The 14852-nt window shown below is 34.3% G+C and overlaps 1 protein-coding gene across 5 annotated transcripts in view; it reads left to right on the top strand.

Annotated features, from left to right (window-relative positions):
* The window catches only part of LOC101736541 (protein Aster-B), a 91332-nt gene that overhangs the window by 23687 nt on the left and 52793 nt on the right, over positions 1 to 14852 (top strand). The window contains exon 1 of one of the 5 annotated variants that reach the window (XM_038018387.2): positions 2994 to 3851. The exons of the other annotated variants lie outside the window; for them this stretch is intronic. Within the exon in view, the coding sequence (XP_037874315.1) occupies positions 3502 to 3851 (350 nt within the window). The 5' untranslated portion in view covers positions 2994 to 3501. Of the gene's footprint in view, positions 1 to 2993; positions 3852 to 14852 lie in introns of those variants that run through there. 5 annotated transcript variants of the gene reach the window in all.

Here is a 14852-nt window from a genome sequence, read left to right as displayed (position 1 = left end):
ACACTATTTTATATTTATTTTGGGAACACTTCAAACAGTCCTTTCTCTCTGATACTCAACAAAATATCACAATTTAATTTTAAAGATATATTTCTTCTAGACGATCCAAAAAAGGTTATATTGCTTCAGGCAAATAAATGCTCGTAAGTTTAGTCGAGAAATCCTTGAAATTCCAGGAACACTGTTTCCTCTTTGATGCTATTTCGCCTGACGAGATTCTCGAAACAATTTGATGAGTCTTGTAAATATTTTTCTACTCGAGAACTCTTCAAAAGTTTGCTAGTGTTTTTGTAATTAATTGGTTATAACATAATCATTCGCGAAATTTATAAACATCGTTAAATTAAACTGAACGTCATAGTTTCAAGGGCGGATACAGCTTTGGTGCCAGGAGGGGGTCACATAGTCATGGTCAAGTCAAGAATTTATAATTTAATTTTGATAACAATAGATACAAGTTAAAAGTAGGTTTTTTTTAATGTACGTAAGTACTGTACTTAGTAATATTTATTCTTTATTGTACACTTGAAAAACTTAACACATAATAACTTGTATATATACACGTACATATTGTCATCTCTTGAAGAATCCAGAGAAGCACTATCACGCCCGGAATGAGGCTGATTATTTAATTCCATAACCGTGGTCCTAAAATCATTATGTTCAATATGTGGTCCACCTAGGTCCTCGAACCAGCTCAGGGGGGGGGTCATGACCCCCATGACCCCCCCCCCCTGGATCCGCCCTTGCATAGTTTTCCGTATTGTTTTCGGTGGTTGGTATGGTTTCCTGTTAGTATTTTCAATCATTAGACGGTGCTCATTAATTTTAAATAAGATTATATTAATGTTCCAATAAAAATATTTATGTTATTATTAGAATAAAAGTCAGTTGGTTAATCTGGTTAATCGAAAAAAATTGTGTATTTATAAAACTATGTATTATTAATCCGCTGGATGCAGGCAGCGCAGGACCGGTCTTTGTGGCGAGGTTTGGGGGAGGCCTATATCCAGCAGTGAACGTCCATGGGCTGAGAAGAAGAAGAAGAAGTATTATTAATACATACATAGTTTTATAAAAGCTAAGTTTCTGTATAAAACAGTAAAAAAGATGGTGTACTTAAATGTTGGTATGGATAACAGAACACACAGGCTCATATCGCTTTTAATCGACTCGCCTGTTTAGTGTTTCTTTTACAATTATATTTGCTGGTGTTTAAATGGTTGTACATAACGTATTCATCGTCGATGATATCAGGCAGGTTGCGGGCATAACATGGAGTAGAGTAGCCAGAGAGAGATCAGAATGGAGTAGGTTAGAGGAGGCCTTTGCCAACTGGCAAACGGACTTACAGAGAGTAAACAAGCACCAAATACACCAATTTTAATTTTCTAAAATACATATATATATAAATATATCAGTATAAGTGCAGTAATATAAGAAACTTAATTTTATATCTGTTTTCCGAATAAAGGGCTCTATTATTACATAACGTATTACGTATTAATGTACCTTGTTTTTGTCGCGAAGCAGCCATTCATTTCGATTTGAAGATTGGGCTAGCCGTTATACACTCTAATTGAGACTACAATCGACAAGGTACTATTGGCAGTTATGTTTTAATATTATAAACATCTCCGGCTCTGGTAATCGCTTTACCCTGGGTGGATCGTGAGCTCGTTCACTCATCAAAGCAGTAAAAATAAAAGAGTGTCTAAGTTAAAATAAAAGATATATCTTGTTATTCAGTTATTAAATCATATTTAATTCCGCATGTTCTGTTTCGGGTTGGTTACCAAGGAAATTTCGATTGTTTAGTGCTATTGAATTTTGTTTCCCCTTTTTAAATATCTATAAGTATCCTATACCTATCACCGCATGTTGGTATGTATTTTTTTTTATTGCATAGTTGGGTGGACGAGCTCACAGTCCACCTGGTGTTAAGTGGTTACTGGAGCCCATAGACATCCACAACGTAAATGCGCCACCCACCTTGAGATATAGATTCTAATGTCTCAAGTATAGTTACAACGGCTGCCTCACCCTTCAAACCTAAACGCATTACTGCGTAACCAGCCGCGCGGACTCACAAGAGGTCTTACCACCAGTAAATTTTAAATTTAATGTTCAAAGTATATCCTACGTAACTACAGAACCTTATATCTCTTACCAGTACCTACTGGTAGTATAATTTAGTAAAGCCTGTAGAAACTGTTTAAGTGGGTGGCACCTGTCATCGTTATATCTGTTTGGGCTGAGAATCCATTACGGAAATTCATAAACGGTTTGTGGTTGGTTGTGTTATTTTATATACATAATATTATGTATGTTAAGGCTCCCACCTAATCTGATAGCTCAGAGGTATCATATCTCAGTAATTATCAATAATTACCTACACTCATTTTTTCTGGTTACATTTGATTATGTAAGGCTTATTCCATCATCGTGGCACTGGAAGTCATTCATGTTCAAATGTATCAAAAATTAAAAGCGGTACCTACCTATCTAATTTCGAACTATGGAGCTTATGACAATGCTATGGACTTTTTACCTATTAAGGATCATGAATTCGCTTATGGACCATTACATTAAACCTTAAGTTTAATATAAGTACACATTTTAAAATTTTCAAAGTTTCCTTTATAGATTGTTCAAAAAACAATACATTTCCGACGAAAACTCTCGTAGATAGATAAAATGTATAGTACGATATCGCAGATGAATAAACAGGCAATGCTTTTCTATGATTGATGATGATAAGCAACGAGTGTAAGATATCTATATAGACGATAAATTTTCGAGTTTTTGATTAATTTATTTACTGATCATCGCTTTATATTAAATCACTTGGTATTTGTTTAAGTGATAAATGGGATACGGATGGGCTTTGAAGTGCTAATTTTTTATTGAAACAAATCAGAAATTGGCAAATGCCAGACGAGAAGTAGCGTCACCTTTTCTTTTCATTGCGCTGCGCGTCGTGTTGGTGATTCGTGAATCGTTGTTCGCAATTCACAAGAGTGGGCGTAAACCTCGTTCTCCGGGCCGGGGCCGTAGTTCTGTTCAGTTCACTCAGTTATTCAGTTCAGTTCGCAAAGAGCAAAGCTCGTGTATCCTTGTGTTTTCGAACGACTAACAAACAGTAGACACAGTTATTTGTTTCAGAACGTAAAAGAAATGCCAAAATCTTGACATTTCTCTATTTATTAAAATACATTAAATTTGCTTGGTCCTGTATGTAACACCTAGAAATAAAATATAAACGAAAAGATATTTCATTATGAACCTGCTGCTGTATTAAATTCCGTTCTAAGGACTAAGTGAGACAATCTATTGTGTTAGAAACGAATTTCGAGAAACCATTGAAAACCGATTACTTTTAGTGTACAGACACACGTACTGTTGATTATAAATTAAATAGTGATTTATCGTTAAACAAGTGGAACGAACTGTGAATAGTGGACGTATTTGATTGGATTTCGCAAAAGCATGACCTGCTAAATGAAGGAAACATATCCTGACGAAATTATGCTGTGTTTCGTTCAAGGGTTTGGAGATAGTGAACGTGGTTATAGTAAAAGCAGAGAGTGTCCAGATCAAAATAAGCCTCGAACTGACTTGCATTCTAAAAAAAGTGCCAAAAGAGTGTCTCTTCACCTTGAAGAGGCTGACCAGCCAGTTGAATTAAGATCAAAAAAGTCAGAAGGCTTATTGACGGGGAAATCTTTGAGGCTGTCGTCTGGTGGTAGATTTCCGGAAGTGAAAAGGAGCCTGAGTGATAGATTTTCTGTCATTTCTGATGCAAGTAGCAAGAAGCCTGCAAAAGGACTATTGACCATTAGAAAGACTTGGTAAATAAGATTTCAGTTATATAATTTAGTCAATAAAATATTATTATTAAATCTAAGTAATATCTATCATAACATAAATAACAGTTAATTATTCCTTTATGAAGGCCACCTATGCTAATGAATTTGACTACTAAATATCTTGAAGTAGCACTCAATTACTACATATTACCTTTTTATTATCTACTTTTGGATCAATACAATGAAGGTCAATATTCAATTTGGAGGCTTACATATTGAAGCACTAATAACATAAACTTTCAATATAGATTATCACCCAATTGAATATATTCCTAGACAGTATGCACATGCAAAGGTTTCATTGAAAATAATGTAAGAAATTAAGTTTTTTTCAATGAGTTACTTACCTGCAATCTAAAAATGAAGTGTATTGATTGCAATAAATAGTTGTAATTAATCTTCCAATGCTAATGAAAATGTTGTCAAATCGTAATTTGGAACAAAATAACCATAATACTTCTAATATTGGTGATTGTTATTGGGTTGCAATGGACCAAAAAGACTCGGTATAACTTAAAATAAAGTGGTACAATTTTTTTGCACTTGATGTAGTTGAAAATGCATATAATAGAAGTTTTATAAAATCTAAATAGCTACCAAATCAACAAAACAAAAGCTAAAAATATAAAATAAGTGAATCATTTGACATTTATTTAATATGTTTTCCCCAATATGTTTGTTTGTTTTTGCGCCTGCTGGTCAGAAAGTTAAATGTTACGTCAATACAATCGAGGCTAATTTATTGAATAGACTAATCTCATATCTTTGCATGAGGTTCCCCTAACATCAGGTGGGGTGTGTACAGGACATTAGAAGTAGCTTAGTTCAGAGACCTGACAGACATATTTTGACATTACAGACATAAATCGGTCAGATCAAACTTAAATTGATATGCCAGATATTTATAATGTAAGAAAAAAAAATTTGAAAAGATACATATCTACGCTTGAAAGGCAAACGTGACTAAGCGACAATAACTGATTTGTACATAAATTATAGGCAATAACCATATTCGATGCCCAAAAAAATTTATTTCTAGGTCTATTAAAATCATTTCAATCCTACAGCTACTAGCTAGATTCGTTAAAATAAATTTTGTTTTCAGGTATTTCAACTTTAAATTAGTCTACTGTAAAGTTCACGCATTGTTGCTTAGTCACGTTTGCCTTTCAAGCGTCTATATGATATAATGTTTAATTAAAAATTTATATATAAAATAAATTAAAATATTATTGAATTATTGAAATATGGTTACACCCAGGGATGAATTAGTTACTTTACCATTACAGAGGTAACAAATATAAACAGAACATATTTTCTGTATTGTATATAGCCTTATGTTCAAACCTTTTACAATGTCTGCCCTTGCCCTTCTGTTACATGTTAAATAAGTATTTCAATATTTTTTATTTCCTAATAGTTTTATGAAGCAATTTACGTTCCACCCTTGTTCCTTTCACTGCCAACCTGGTACTGCCAAGCACAGAAGTATTAATGCTCAAATATTAGTCTTCTATCATACCTTATTTGCTATGTAAAACTAATTCAATGATAATTTGGTTGGTATTGAACAAAATGTGATTTTCCAATCTAAACTATTCCGCATAATATTCTTAAAAATGTTTAATTTCCAAGCTATTGTTTAGCAAATCTTGTTCGTTTCTTCAAACTTAATAATAGTGTTGTTAATATAAATAATACAAATGTTACATTATGACACCATACTATTTTCATATCATAAATCATTTTGTAGTTCTATACAAAAAAGGCATACTAATTAATGAGTCATGTATTGATTCCAAAATTATGAAATTGATTCCCATTTTCAATGGTTTATGACTCAGTTTAGTTGAACATGATATCTTTATCATTGGGCTACTGATAGTTTGGTAATGTTGGTAACTGTCTTTTTCACGATGAATCTTGTCAACCTTTTTTCTATTTCACCATGGATAACGTTTCTTGCGAATGTCTCAAAGAGATATCATATTTTTGAGCTACAAAACATCACTAGTAGCAAACATTGCAAGAAAACTTCAGTTTTAAGATACAAGAGATGGTCACGAAGAATGCAGTTCCTAGTTTCTGGATTGCGGTCAAACCAAAGTGAATTTGATGATTGTACTCTGTTCACTGATATCACTTTCATATCATGCTCTGAGACACTGAGCTTATACTCACACTAACTCATCTCTTTTTTGATGGTAAGAATCAGCCACCATCTTGAAATTGTTCACCCTTAAGATAGTAGACCTGGTTATTGGATTTAAAAGTTTTTGAGTACTTTTCCCTATCTGTGGATCTCTGATATTATATATTACTAGATGATTTTTGATAACGCCATCTTGTTGTGTCTTTAAAGCGGTTAGTTGCCCTCAATTAAGAAAAATAGTATTATTATTCGCCAATAGATGTCGGGAAGAGTTGATTATTGAAAACACGAATAAAACAACATTTTCTGAAAATAAATCGTAGCTAGAATCGATTTATCGCCCCCGAAATCCCCTGTATACTAAACTTTATGAAAATCGTTGGAGCCGTTTCCGAGATTCAGATTATATATATATATACAAGAATTGCTCGTTTAAAGGTATAAGATAAGATTATAATCCAATGTCTCACCATCACACTCAACTGACCATAATTTTTTGTTGGTTCTAAGGAGCTCTATTTCTTTCGTCAATGTATATATGCTATGTGTTATCAAAGCCTCATGTTCCTTTTTTCAGTTGTTAATAGAGAATAATAAAACTTTCTTTTTTAAGTAAATACTTTATCTTTTGTTGTATTACTGAGCGATTGGTTAACATCATGTAAGGCAAATGTGCATCACAGCATTAGTCAAAGAAGATATGATAAGATAGACACCTGGGAGAACTAGTGATTACAAACACCTGCAATATCTTCAAAGATAACGATATAGCCACAGATAAAGGTTAAACAAAAACCACTAATTTAAAAATATCCAACTGTAACATGTATGTCAAATTTAATTTTAGATAAGTACCTACCCTTAAAGATGGTAAAGTTAATTTAAAGTAGGATTAAGAGGATAATTCGAGCATTTAGTCGAAGACATTGAAATAACGGCTAATATTACCAGCGTAATTTCGTAGGTAGCGGCTTGGCTCTGCCCCTGGCATTGCTGAAGTCCATGGACGACGGTAACAACTCACCATCAGGTGGGCCGTATGCCCGTCTGCCTACAAAGGCAATATTAAAAAAAAAAAAAGCAAACCGTAAGAAATATCCACTTAACTTCAACTCAGTTTGATCAATTCTGTATGGGTTCGCAACACACTCTACCAACAAAATAGGAGTTAGAAGAAAAGTTTGGTCTTATAGGCGAGCATACCACTACTGTGGATTGTTAATAAATAATTTTAATAATCTTCCCATCAATAGCCCTATTATAATAATACTGTTAGTGTAGAACTGTTATCCTGTAAAATTTTATGCTAGGTTAAGACTTATCATGTAATAGAAGTGAAAATTGCGATACGACTTTTCAAACCAAAATCAGAGGCAGATTTTACGGTAGGCAGCGGTTTGGCTCTCTCCCTGACATTGCTGAAGTCCATGGGCGACGGTAGCCACTCACTATCAGGTGGGCCGTATGTTCGTCTACCTAAAAGGGCTATAAATAAATAATATATCTGAAATTAAATTGTTAATTAAAGTGGGTGTTTGTTTCTTGGACACTTAATTTTTTGTTGCCAATTTTAGATATGAATATAAAGATAGGTATGCACTAAAGATGCAGTGTTGCAAGATTTGATAGACAGTTGCCACGTGTTACTGTTCCAATTTAAGGTGAGATGTGTGCTAACAAAAATAGTCTGCATGCTTGGAGTTGTATTAGTAAATGTTATAAGTATTTTCTTAACGAAAATTTAATAGTATTAGTGGTCGCCCGGTAGTCGAAATTCGACCATAACTATTAATTGAAATTATAAGTTTTAACATTATTATGATCCTATTGTCAAAGACTACGAGTACCTAGTCAGGTCATAAATTCTGTCACATGTTTAATGTAAAATAATTGAAACAAGTTTATTCATTATGTAACCATTCATATACCAAAATGAACTTAACAAAACATAGATTCTTATGACACTAAAGTTTATTCAAAATGACCTCCGTGATTTTGAATACAGGCCTTCAATCTACGCGGCCAGTCGTCTATCGCAGCACGAACGAGGTCCATGTCAATATCGGCGGCTGCCTTAATCAAGGATGTCTTGAGTGACTCCAAATTGGGATGAGGCTTTGAGCACGCCTTTTTCTCCAAGTGTTGCCATATCTTGTAACCTAACGGATTCAAATCTGGACTGGAGGAGGGCCAGTCTTCGTGCCGGATGAAGTCGATTTCACGCGCCGCCAGCCAGTCTTGTGTGCTCTTCGCTCTATGAGCTGGCGCCGAATCTTGTTGGAATACCCAGTGCCTGTTATTGAACATGGTATGAGAAACAGGTTCCACAAGGTTCGTCAGGACTGTATTTTGATACACAACTGCTTTCGTTTTTACAGCTTTCTCACAAAAATGTACCCCTGTTAAGCTCCAATAAGAAACTCCCAACCATACCATGAGCGAGGATGGAAAATGACCTCGTTGGACACGCGGAATACGGTTGCTCGCTTCTTCACTACTGTGTGCGTACACCCTATCATTTTGTTTGTTGTAGCTTTCTTCTACGGTAAAAATTTTTTCATCCGAAAAAAGAATATCCCGATATTTTTTTCCCGCGTACCGCTTCAACAAAGCGCGGCATCTCTTCAGTCTCAGGTCCATTAGACGAGCATTCAAACGATGTCCTGTTTTTTTCGATATGCCCGAAGCCCTAAGTCTTCATTTAACACCCTTTTCACCGTGGTTCTGCTTAACCCCATCTGAAGGGCCAACAGTTTCTGCTTACGTTTGGGATTTCTTTGAATTCGCGCCTTCACAGCTTTTATCACTGCTGGAGTCCTAACAGACCGAGGGTGACCACTTCTTGACCTGTCATCTATACTAGAGTATTCATTGTATCGTTTGATGGTACGATAAACGAATCTTTTGGTTATATTCAAATTTTTCAGTTTGTTAAAAATTTGAATTGGCGCGTAACCGCAACGATGCAACGCAATAACTGCAACACGGTTCTTTAAGCGTCCACTCCATATTTAAAAATGAGTAAAATTCTAAAAGTATACATTTTTATTTTCATGAACAATTCGAAATTCGAATTCAATAAACTTTTTTGTGGCCAGCACTCTAAAAGAAAAGTTTTTACTGTGTGACAATACTTATGACCTGACTAGGTATATTTCTATAATCACAGATTTCGCCAAAAACTACACTATAGATAAATAATATTAAAGACAAACAATAGTATTAATTTATTCTCAATTTGACCCTAGAGTTTAACAATAAACAAAAGAGTATAAATGCGTGTGTCTGTCAAATACATGGTAGTGTGTAACATTATTTTTAATTCATATAATGTATTTTACATAAAATAAAAAATATTAGTAGGTATTCTGCACTCCTTCTCTATATTCTCTATAAGTGTGGGAAATTTCATACTCCCCCGTCCGTGCAATTTTCGTAAAAAGGGTACATAGTTTTTGCTTCACGTATTAATATATAGATTTGATAAAAATCGCGTCGGTTTCTCTTGTATGGCCCTATCGATCATCCTACTCGCTGTAAATAATGTATAATCAGCATCAATTATCTAAACAATCCATTGTAATATAAATGCGATACTGAGTTTGTTATGCTTTTACAGCTTAACTACTCAACCAATCCTCCGAGACATAAGACATCATAGAATAAAAAGTACTATCCCAAGAGATTGATATTTTTTCTACATTAACTATTATATTATACATTAAACCGCAAGACACGCATCAGCTTATCAAACTGCTAAAGTGGATAAAACATAATTGTAATAATTAATTTATTATTAATTAAAGTAAAGACAGTGATTGTGTATTTTTACTAAACGAAATTTGTAGACAATAATTCAATAAAATTAACACTTTAGTTAAATTACGTAAGTAATAAACAAAAGAAAAAGCCTGTAAAGCAAGTTTTTCATAACCATACATTATAATTGCATATTATTTTGCTTCAAACAGTTTTATTCAAAAATCAATTATTTGTGTTCAAATCACGATATACATACGAGTATTATAATGTCTTATTCAATGTCTTGAAGTTTATGTATAGTCCATTTGTGCACGTTGGCTCCACAGCGTCTTTTTGAAATTATTTTTTTATTGATTAGATGGGTGGACGAGCTCACAGCCCACATGGTGTTAAGTGGTGGCCGGAGCCCATAGACATCTACAACGTAAATGCCGCCACCCACCTTGAGATATGAGTTGTAAGGTCTCAGTATAGTTACAACAGCTGCCTCACCGTTCAAACCGAAACGCATTTGCGGCAGAAACAGGCGGGGTGGTGGTACCTACCCGTGCGTACTCACAAGAGCTCCTACCACCAGTAAAAGGCTGAAACAATTTGTGATTTTAAGGGATGTTTTGAGGTAAAATTGTGGTAATATGAAGTGCGTAAACAAAACCACGTTTAAATTGGTTAACAGACATACCTATAAATATATATTGTAGCTTGAATATGAACTAATATTAAATTATGCACAGGATTGTTTTTGCATATGAAATGTCCGTCGGCATGATGTCACACCGGCCAGCACAAAAGCGACGGAAGCTCCTTAATTTGTCGTAGGCGGCCAGTTCGAATTGCAATTAAATTATAATAGCATCTTATTAGGACCGCACATCTTTAGTCTGTCTGGACAATGATTCCATACTCAGATTCCCCGTTAAGTGTATAATTAAAATGCAGACCACATTTGACCAAACAGATCTTGTCCTGCCCAAATTTTAACGATTTTGTTCGTGATCATTTACTGAATTTTCCGATTCTGATTTACTTCTAATAATTGCGAAAAAAAAACCAATATCTTTCTATCCGTTCGCGAATGATGGCGGCCACTATCAAACGTCATTAAATATTTCATTGATTCTGGCTTAAATGGTTGTTTCAAAGTCAACTACAGGCCTTTTGTAACTACAACGTCTACAACAGATGTTTCACAACGTTTATTTCACATGTTATGTGTAAAGCTTGTCCTTGCGATATCTTTGCATCTCAGCCAATAATTTTAGTATCCGGTCGCACCGGAATCACAAAGTAACTCTCCGGATCTATTCATGAATGAGTCTTATGCATGATGGTATATAAAAATCTAAAACAAATTGAACGTGATCTTCGTGTTGTAATAATATCCTGATATCCAAATCTTGATATGTGTAGGTGTGGTCACGAATACATACTTTTGAGATTTACGGGTGCACCTTCTAGAAGTATCTAGTACCAGTAGTAGTGCTATAATAGCTCGAAGGAAGTCTGGCCGTGTACCCGTACCTAATGGTTAATACCGCAACACACCTATGTAAGTTCTTCCTTCATTTGATCCCCCGTCGATTTTAAAATGTAATTGTTAAGAATCTCAGTTGTGGATAGAGTTTTGAGATCGAAATATACGCTTAACCTAAAAAACGGTTTGTTTGAGAGCTTTAAAGTGTTTTACGATTTGCAAATAGGTTTTGAAGTGTCGGCCCGACGCGTATGTTTCTGTGAATACTAGATCAATCGTATTTTTCTAAACCAGTTAGTTCTTCCTCTAATACAAAATAAGATACAAATGTTTATTAGCGTTTGACCTACATACCGTATGTTTTTATTTATTTATTGCTTAGATGGGTGGACAAGCTTACAGCCCACTTGGTGTTAAGTGGTTACTGGAGCCCATGGACATCTACAACGTAAATGTGCCACCCACCTTGAGATATAAGTTCTAAGATCTCAGTATAGTTACAACGGCTGCCCCACCCTTCAAACCGAAACGCATTACTGCTTCACGGCAGAAATAGGCAGGGCGGTGGTACCTACCTGCGCGGACTCACAAGATGTCCTACCACCAGAAAATAAATGTGCATGTGCAATGCCTTTTTGTATATTATGTAAGTTTTATTAGAAAATCTGTATTTTTTATATAATCATTAACTATGTAATTTTGTTTGACTGTATCATGAATGTAAGTAATACAAATGGTAGATATAAATGAGTCGTCTATTATCAAAGGTGGCAATCTGTGCATTTGGACAAAAAAATGTTATTGATATGTCAATACAGATTGATTTGAATATAATCGTCTCCTTCAAAGAATACGGTTCAAAAACTGCATTAAATAAAGGTTAATGCTTAACCTGTTATTTATCTAAGATGTCGTTCAGCAGAGTTTTGTGACTGCCAATGGAATACAAAGTCAATAATTCGTTTTTCTGATTTACCAATCATTGTCCAAAAGTCACATTTCCGGCTTTGATAATAGACGACTCAAATAAAGTATTAAGTAACATTTTGAACGTAAGATTACATGAAAACATTTGTAAATAAACACGGCTTGGTGATAAGTAATCGTTGTAAGATTACGCACTAAGGTGCTAATTCGGTTCAGGCTAAAATCGGAACACATCTAAATTTACGAGAAACGCTCTGCGCCATATAAGTGAAGTGCTATGAGCAGTATTTCATTGCTCAAACCTGCTAACGAATGATTTTCACTGTATTTATATATACAGTTTTATTGGTCAGATGAAAGTATTATAGGCATTGCTGTTTGGATGCAAATTTCCAGTTCTATATAATTCGACCTAATTTGGTAACCTTATTAATATCATTTTATCACATATCAACAGTTGCGACGTCCATTCACAGTATCTTTTATTACAGCCAAAATTTAATCATACCATAAACTAATGTTTAATATAGTGATTAAAATAAAGTTGTTTGCTGGGAATTAAAAACATTCTGCTTGCTTAATAATGTTTCTTTGTTAAAGGTGAAGCCGTTAAAAGTCTCCTAATTAAATTTACCTATCGTATGTTGCTTAGATTTCAAGATATATAGAATTTTACTAATACTTTTTTCGTTTTCATTGAGAATATGAAGTTTTCCAAGGCCGTCGCACTCATAAGTGATAAAATACGATTATGAATTACTAGCGGCCCGTTCCGGCTCCGCTCGGGTTTTTAACTAAAATTTCAACGATATTTGACATTATTTAAAAAAATAAAAGAACACTTATTGTGGCATTGCTATAATAGTTAGACATATGCTGTAACGAAACTTTTTGTAAATAAGAATGTGTTCTACAAAGTCGTAGTACATTATTTTATTCTATAATCAATAGTTTTCGCAGGGCACGCGATGTAAAGAATATTTAAGGTAATTTTTTTACACCTTGAGTTACATTATTGGAGTTTTAGTAAGGATCCCTAATTTTTTTCAAAAAAGATTATAGTCTATGTCACTCGGGAATAGTGTAGCTTCCAAACAGTGAAAAAAATTTTCAAATCGGTTCAGTACTTTCGGAGCCTATTCAGTACAAACAAACAAATCTTTCCTCTTTATAATTATATAATATTATAGTATAGAAGTATAGATAAAATACGATTATGAATTATACATGAGCGCCGAGATCCTTTGAAAAGACTGCCCTTCTTCATTTGGTTCAAACGTTTTTTATGGGATGTCCGTTAGAAGAGTTCGAGCGAAACGTGTATGGACGTTGGAAACTATCCAAGATTTGCTCTTTCAATGGTATGTCAACACGTGCTCTAGTAACTACATAACAGAATTCATTGTGATCAATTATTCAATTGTAATAGTCGACTAGTCTACCTTTACGATTTGTTAAGCGACTACATTTCTTTATTATTATTATTTTTTATTGCATAGGTGGGTGAAGCTCACAGCCCAGCTGGTGTTAAGTAGTTACCCAAGCCCATAGACATCTACAACGTAAATGCCGCCACCCCCACCTTGAGATATGAATTCTAAGGTCTCAGTATAGTTACAACGGCTGCCCCACCCTTCAAACCAAAACGCATCACTGCTTCATGGCAGAAATAGGCAGAGTGGTGAGACCTAGATATACCCGTGCGGACTCACAAGAGGTCCTACCGCCAGTAATTACGCAAATTATAATTTTGCCGGTTTTATTTTTATTACACGATGTTATTCCTTCACCGTGGAAGTCAATCGTGAACATTTGTTCACTATTTCTTGACTATGATGGTTATTATAGCTTCACATAAATGGAGGCTTGTGTCCAATAACAATCTGGAACATGTTTAAAAGTCGCGGTAATCGTTACTCTGACTTTAATAGATTTGTTTATTTCCATACCGGTTAATTTGTCGAAAACGAACCGTGAATCGTAAAAGAAAAACGATGAAGTTGCTTTAGGATATATTTGGACCGATAGAAAAAGAGAGAGAATTCGGAAAATATTCCGTTTTAAATTGAATATAATATGTAGGTATGCTTCGGATATTGTTATGATTTTTTTATTATAATTTACTTTCGTTTTTGATGATACAATATATGGCTTTCCGATTCACTACATTTTACTAAATGAAGATTATCATCTACCGCGTCAAACATTAAAGGATGTGACTCAGTGGGAATATCTATTCGCCGCGTAATGTCATTGGCATACGCGATTCCTTAGACTATTCTAGAATCGTGAAGATATTTTAACACTCTCCATTAAAACACGTTTGAAATCGTATTTTGTCGTATTATCAAGAATGTACAGCAGGTTCCGTGTGTTAATGAAAACCGGCTACAATTTTGTTTTAATTTAACTTGATGAGGTCATGAAAGTCATTAAGTTGGAATGTTTCATTTTTTTAGTGATGGAAACAAAAAACGATCTAAAATCATAAGAATACAATACAAAAATGTTAGTAAACACTACAAACAGTAAAACATAAAGTGATAATGAATATGAGCGAATAGGCCGCCATATTGACTCGACTCTGTACAGAAATTATTTTTTCGGAATATACGGAAAACACCGTTTTAATAATCTTTCTATTGACTAACAATCCTATATAATGTCA

The sequence above is a fragment of the Bombyx mori genome, chromosome 21 (genome assembly GCF_030269925.1).
Source record: "Bombyx mori chromosome 21, ASM3026992v2".
NCBI lineage: Eukaryota > Metazoa > Arthropoda > Insecta > Lepidoptera > Bombycidae > Bombyx > Bombyx mori.
This window is presented reverse-complemented; position numbering and strand designations above follow the sequence as displayed.